The sequence below is a fragment of the Rhipicephalus sanguineus genome, chromosome 11, assembly GCF_013339695.2.
Source record: "Rhipicephalus sanguineus isolate Rsan-2018 chromosome 11, BIME_Rsan_1.4, whole genome shotgun sequence".
Lineage (NCBI taxonomy): Eukaryota > Metazoa > Arthropoda > Arachnida > Ixodida > Ixodidae > Rhipicephalus > Rhipicephalus sanguineus.
Window position 1 is genome coordinate 42,646,143 of NC_051186.1, and position 6,298 is coordinate 42,652,440.

A 6,298-nucleotide genomic window follows, 5' to 3' on the forward strand; every position below is an offset into this window, starting at 1 on the left:
CTCCTTCTTGGCGGAGGTGTAACGTCGGAAGAGTTGCTGCAGGTCTTCAAACAGCTTGATGGCGGCCGAGAGAGGCGTCGGTGGTTGAACGAAGCCTTCGAATCGTGTGCTCCATCTGGTGCAGACGTGGGCGTAAAAGTCATCGCACGGGTTGATTTGCCAGGACACGTGTTGGAGCACGCTCTGCGACGTCCACTTGCACGCGGTCGAACTACAAAGCAGTGGGTTCGGTCGTGTACGAGTCCAGTAGGTGGGAGACCAGGAAACCTCGGTCTCCGAGGCCTTGAACGCCGCGGCGCGCAACTTCGCGTAAGCGGGCAGCAGGTACTCCTTGGTGAACACTGCGGCGCACAGGAGTAGCAAGGCGACGCCTATCACGGAGCAGGCTACGCACGTGGGTACAGACGCCAAGGTAGCCTCCCGTATCACGCGGCGCCAGCTTTTGGGCATGGCTGCTCGAGACGTTGACGTTCGTGTCGAGCGCTTTCGCTGTGGAGCCGTGGTGGGCTCACACTGGCGATGATGACGTGCATTTATGGCGCGTGATTGTTAGTACATCGACTGAGAAGAAAAAGGAGAAGATGGCTTTCACCTTCGAATCGCCTCAGGCAAATCCATAGGGAACCCTTGTGAGTTTTTCTCTGTATATTTCTGGCAAATGAATGCAGATTTACACATTTGCTTCAGCTATGTAATGAGGCTCGGGTAGTGTTTCGAGTAAGCCCTTGACTCATTCCTGGATTGACCCAGTAGTGGGTACGTGCCACTACTTGAGAGACAGTAGCTAGAGCGGATTTTCACTTCTCAACAGCACGTCATCAAAGCAGCAAGGATATTTTAGAACTTTCACTATAAAGTCGAGTTGTCCGCTGGCTTCCCGGCCAAATTACCGTAGTGGGTGTGAGCCACACTTTCGATGGACGACAAGAAGAACAACAAGTGCGTCCACGAAACGACCAGGTGACAATGGGGTGGGTTGCGCCAAGCAACTGAGGAACAACCAACCATCCTCCTGAAGCTAAAATCCTTCTTCGATAAAACGCAGCTGAGCGTGGCACAGAGTCTACGCAACCACTGATGGGACATGCGCAAGCTTCTGAATCCAGGTAGTTATCGCAGGTAGTTAACGTTTGCCTTTTGTCGCTAGGCATACAATTCCGTAAAGGGGATTCCACTGTGCCGGTAGTCGGAATACTAGAGCCAACGAAACGAAAACTGCGGCTTTATACGGTAGCATCATCATCATCATCATCATCATCAGCCTGTCTACGCCCACTGCAGGGCAAAGGCCTCTCCCATGTTCCGCCAATCCACCCGGTCCTGTGCTTTCTGTTGCCACGTTATACCTGCAAACTTCTTAATCTCATCTACCCACCTAATTTTCTGTCTTCCCCTCACGCGTTTGCCCTCTCTTGGAATCCAGTCAGTTACAGTGCATACAGTGTCGCAAAGCAACGTGGTCATTAGACCTTACACCTATGCACTAGTCCCTACGTAGGTCGTTACATCTTCCAGGAAGTAGCAGGTCATCAATGCAGACTACTGACCCTACATTCTCCTTGGCCATGTTTCACCCGCTAATCGTGATGCCTTCCTGGAAGTGGTACGCCGCCCAGGTCACAGAATAAACTAGCCACTTCTTGATCATGTCACGCATGCTAGTCGTGGTACCTCCCAAAAAGTAGCAGGCCTTACAAGTCAGTGTGTAGACCAGCTACTTGTAGCCTGCCGGTCGTGAGGCCCTGGAGGAAAGAAAGGAACACTTCTAGACTACTGCGTGCGCCAGCTACCTCTTGACCAGCCATGAGTGCGTGTCATAGTCTAAGATTGCTGTTGAGAAATAACGACTGTTGCACGAGCTGCGTGGTCTTTACTCCCTCTTTTCACGTCTCCGCGTAGCTTGCGCTTTGATCGTCGTTGTGGTGGCGAACGTCTCCGCCAGTCGGAAAGAACCTGTGTTCAGTACGGTGGCCAGAGATGTACTGTATAAAGGCGCAACCTCGCTCACCCTGGAGGTACTGGACTACCACGGGTCCCGACCGGACAGGTACTTCGCACTCTTGACAATGGCTTCTTTTTTTGAATTTACTGGTTCAAGAAGTTTGTAGTGATCAAAGAATCGAATTGAGGTGAACCGAAATTATGACCCGTATACAGTGGCACCCCTGAACGGAAAGAGCGCAACACACTCCCACGTTCACTGGACGTATATTTGTGTGAAGTTTATGCTTCCCTTTAATTTGTACCGTCCTCTATTTACTGACACAACGCAAGCTATATTGCTGCGATTGTTCTCTCTCATACTGGGTTAAAACCTAAGAAAAAGTGTCAGCTCCGGCCCCAGCAATCACTGTCCGTCCCACAGAAAGAATTTGCATAAATGCTCCACCAATAGCGCTTACCTATTTTCTTAACTTCAAGCGCTTCTCGAGTGTTCAGATATAGTTGACTTTTCCGTTACAGGCACGTTTGTATCGCTGGTTTTAGGTAGGGAAACATGAAGGTCCTGGTAAATTTCGTCAGGAATTCTGACATCGCTGCGCCCAACCTAATGTTTTGTGTAATACCAACGAACCTTTCACTTCTAATATGTGTAGTACTTACATTAGACGAAAAAAAGTACCACCTATTAGAGTGGAAACCACCTAGCACAATTGTCTTTCACAGGTGAAGAACACACGCGCCGTGTTTCTGTGGGCGCAGCTTACATTTTTTTATTTTCGTAGGTTGTGTGTTGTAGGTCGTAGTAAATGAATCGAGATCAACTGTACAGTGGCGCCACCGAGCGGAACGAGCGCAACACGCTCCTGTCTCCACTGGCCCTCGCACTGTCGTTCGCGCTCGTGCTGGAAGGATCGGTGGCCAGGACCATAGACCGCGTCCTCGAGACGCTCCACTGGCAGCTGCTCAGGGACCCGGACATCCGCTACGTCATGGCGCACTCCCTGCATCGCCTGTCACACTTCCCCAACGACAGCGTCCGCGTCGAGGCGGCCGCGTTCGTGCAGCGCGACTTTGACGTCACCAGGACGTACCGGCAGTCCCTGGACACGTACTACGGCGCCGACGTCCTGTTGGTCAACTTCCTCGACCGCAGGGCGGCGCTTGTGGCCGTGAACGCGTGGGCGTGCCGAGTGACATCGCGGGTGAGCTGACAAAGACTGTATTTACTTGATGTCTACGTCTTAAAGGTGTGCTTTTCATTAAGGCGAAAACCTTGTACATCTCGCGAGTCCGAAAATCCGGCGTCGACCGGCGTCCGCGTGAACACGGTATGTATCAAAAGCCACGTGATCAAGTGATGTCATTTCCAAGTGACATCGTCATTTGGACAATAGTAGGCCGATCCCGGAGACAGTGCAAAAGTGCGTAAGCTTCAGAGGGGAGGTGGGGCAAACAGTGCAGTCGAATGCTAATACCAATGTAACTTAATGAGTGTCCCGCGAAGCATACACTTTTGCGTGTGATTTCCTTAGCGTTATCTAAATGGACTGTCAACTTTTATATATTACATAGCCTTCTCTACATAACAGAGCCAAGAGCTGTTTACTTGCCACCTTTGCCACCGGAAAGCCGAGGGCTAAAGGCAGGCCGTTCTCAAAAGCACATCATCGCTTCATTTTCATATGTGCGTCCATTGCGAAGCATCTTTCCTTTCGGACTCGGCCAATAAAATGGGGGGGGGGGGCTGAGCTGGAAATGAACCCTAAAGTGGAAAACCCTGCGCACGCCTGTGCATTCACCTGATCATCACAGGAGGTAGCAACGTCTACGAACTTAGCCATAGTCAAGTTCTTCTAGAGATAAATGACAATTGTTGTTGTGTAACAGAGAGACACTTCAAGTACGTCCTTTCTTTTTAGAATGTTCACTTAATTGGAAATTAATTGGAAATAGTTAAGTTATTTGCAGGTCAGCACTCTGTCCTGCACTTTTTTGTTCATTGCGCTGTGTATGCACGTGCCGTAAGCATTTGAGCGATTGTTTCGATACTGAAGGTAATCCTGCGGCTACTCCTGGACCAGACCTCGGAGATCGACTCCTCATCGAGGTTCATGGCGGCGAGCGTCCTCACGCTGAAAGTGGCGTTCGACCAGCCCTTCCAGAATCCCAGAGTCCAGCTGCCGTTCTTCAACTCTGAGGTGCAATCACAGTCCATCGAATCCATGCACACGGTGGGAACGTTCGGCTACAAGCAGTTCCCTGACCGCAATTTCGACGCCATGGCCTTGCCTCTGCTGTCTGGGAACCTCAGCCTGTTCCTCCTGGTGCCTGCCCATGGCACGACCGTGACGGCTGTCCGCAAGAACCTCATCGCAAACCCGGATTGGTTGCTTAACCTCCAGGCAGAGATGGAACCAAGTGTTGTCGAGATCACTCTTCCTCGCTTCAAGGTGAGACTAAGTTCTAGTGCGTTATTTTGCGTTGTTTATCTTCAGTATGAATAACTAACTAGCCCAGTCAGCTACTTCAACTCCTGGGTCGGCTCTTCTATGACCAAGCGACGACGACATGTGATGACGTCAGGTTAAATGGCCCCACAGTGACGTAACTATGACGTCATGATGACGTCACACTTTTTGCGAACTGTGACGTTATCATGACTTCATGAAGGGACATCATTGCACGATTTCTTTTACATCACTCGTGTTGATGCCTAGCCGGTCTTGCGAAGTATCTTCAGGTCTCGCTAAATCTCGAAGACGCCAACGCCGATGGTCAATATTCGCGTTTGCTGAGGCATCTAAGAAGTTCGCCTTAAAAGTGGTGTATCACGTAATCTCGACAACGTACACGTTTGTTTCCATCCCAAGTCCGCTTTGGTGGTACAGTGGCTATACTGCTAGGCTGCCCACCCAAAGGTCACGGGTTCGATCGCGGCCGCGGTGGTCGCATTTCGATGAAAACGAAATGCTAGAGGCCCGTGTACTGTGCGATGTCAGCGCACGTTGAATGAGTGGTGACAGAACATTTTTGAACCTTTGTTTGTTGCTCTTAATCAGTGGCTTGGCTACTTACTCGTTAATAGCGCCAACGAAACTCATTTGCCCCAGCGCGAGACGAATGTTTAGATATATGCTCGTATGTTACGACCGGAGGCAGTTTCGATTTCGAGGAGCACTCAGGGGCCCCGTGACCTACTCGTTAACAAATACTATCAGGTGACCGCGAATACCAGTGACGTCACTTGCCACATTCTGCCATGTTGTCAGCGCTGCTGTCCTGAGCGCTGCTATTGCTTGTTTGCTCGAGCGTCAAACTACGTTGCTCATCTGGTGCGGCGATTGACGAAGGAGCCGGAGGGGGGGGGGGGGGGGAGGAGTGTAAAAATCAGTCAGAAAAGCTCGAGTCACTTCGTGAACCTTGCCGGTGGCTGCGATTTTGTTCTTGTCTTCCAGGGGCGTAGCCAGAAATTTTTTTCGGGGGGGGGGGGGGGTCACCCCTACTTTATGTATGTTCGTGCGTGCGTTTGTATGTGTGCGTGTATATATACGCAAGCAAAACTGAAAAATTTCGGGGGGGGTTGAACCCCCCCCCCTTGGCTACGCCCCTGTTGTCTTCGTCGTCCAACTGAGGTGACGATTTCCGTGAGGAAATCATCGCCATAATCACATTGTGGTTTTGACACGTAAAATCACCGATATTAATTAATTAGTTCCCTTCGCAAGGTCACCTCCGTGTGTGGACTCAAGTCGGCACTGACCGCCCTGGGCCACGGCCACCTGTTCGACCAATTCCAGACCAACATGGCGGCGGTCAGCCGTCACGGTCACGCCTACGTGTCCAACATCATGAACGCCGTCTCACTCGACGTCGGCCCCATCACGTCGACGTCGTCGTCGTCGTCGGCGACCGAAGCTGCCGACGCCTCGACGGCGACTCCCGCGGTCGCGTTTCACGTGAACAGACCCTTCATATACGTGGTCGCCGACAAGACGGACGGTTTGCCTCTGGCCATTGGGCAGTTTGTAGATCCGTCAGGTTCGGCTGCCGAGGCCTCGAGCAAGTTGTGAACACCCGAAATCTTATTACATCGTTTCAACGAAAGCGCACTTGTTCAGCCATACAGAAGGCCACGAGATAGCACAAGCCACAAAACACAAGTGTTTGTGGCTTGTGCTATGTTCTGCGTCATTTCTTGGTGCTCACTGTAAACAGTGCGGCTGCCGCCCGAGTTTAGTAAATGTGACGTGTTAGCCAATAACGGAGACCAGTTGACGCGTGAATATATATATATATATATATATATATATATATATATATATATATATATATATATATATATATATATATATAT

General features: G+C 50.7%; 1 protein-coding gene across 1 annotated transcript; it reads left to right on the top strand.

Moving 5' to 3' along the window:
- The first annotated feature begins 1,787 nt into the window (after positions 1-1,787).
- On the top strand, positions 1,788-6,014 carry LOC119374984 (serpin H1-like). The gene is made up of 4 exons (XM_037645182.2): positions 1,788-2,047; positions 2,774-3,146; positions 3,999-4,414; positions 5,657-6,014. Exons 2-4 carry the CDS (start codon positions 2,934-2,936, stop codon positions 6,012-6,014), a joined length of 987 nt encoding a protein of 328 aa, XP_037501110.1. The 5' UTR covers positions 1,788-2,047; positions 2,774-2,933.
- The last annotated feature ends 284 nt before the right edge of the window (positions 6,015-6,298 follow it).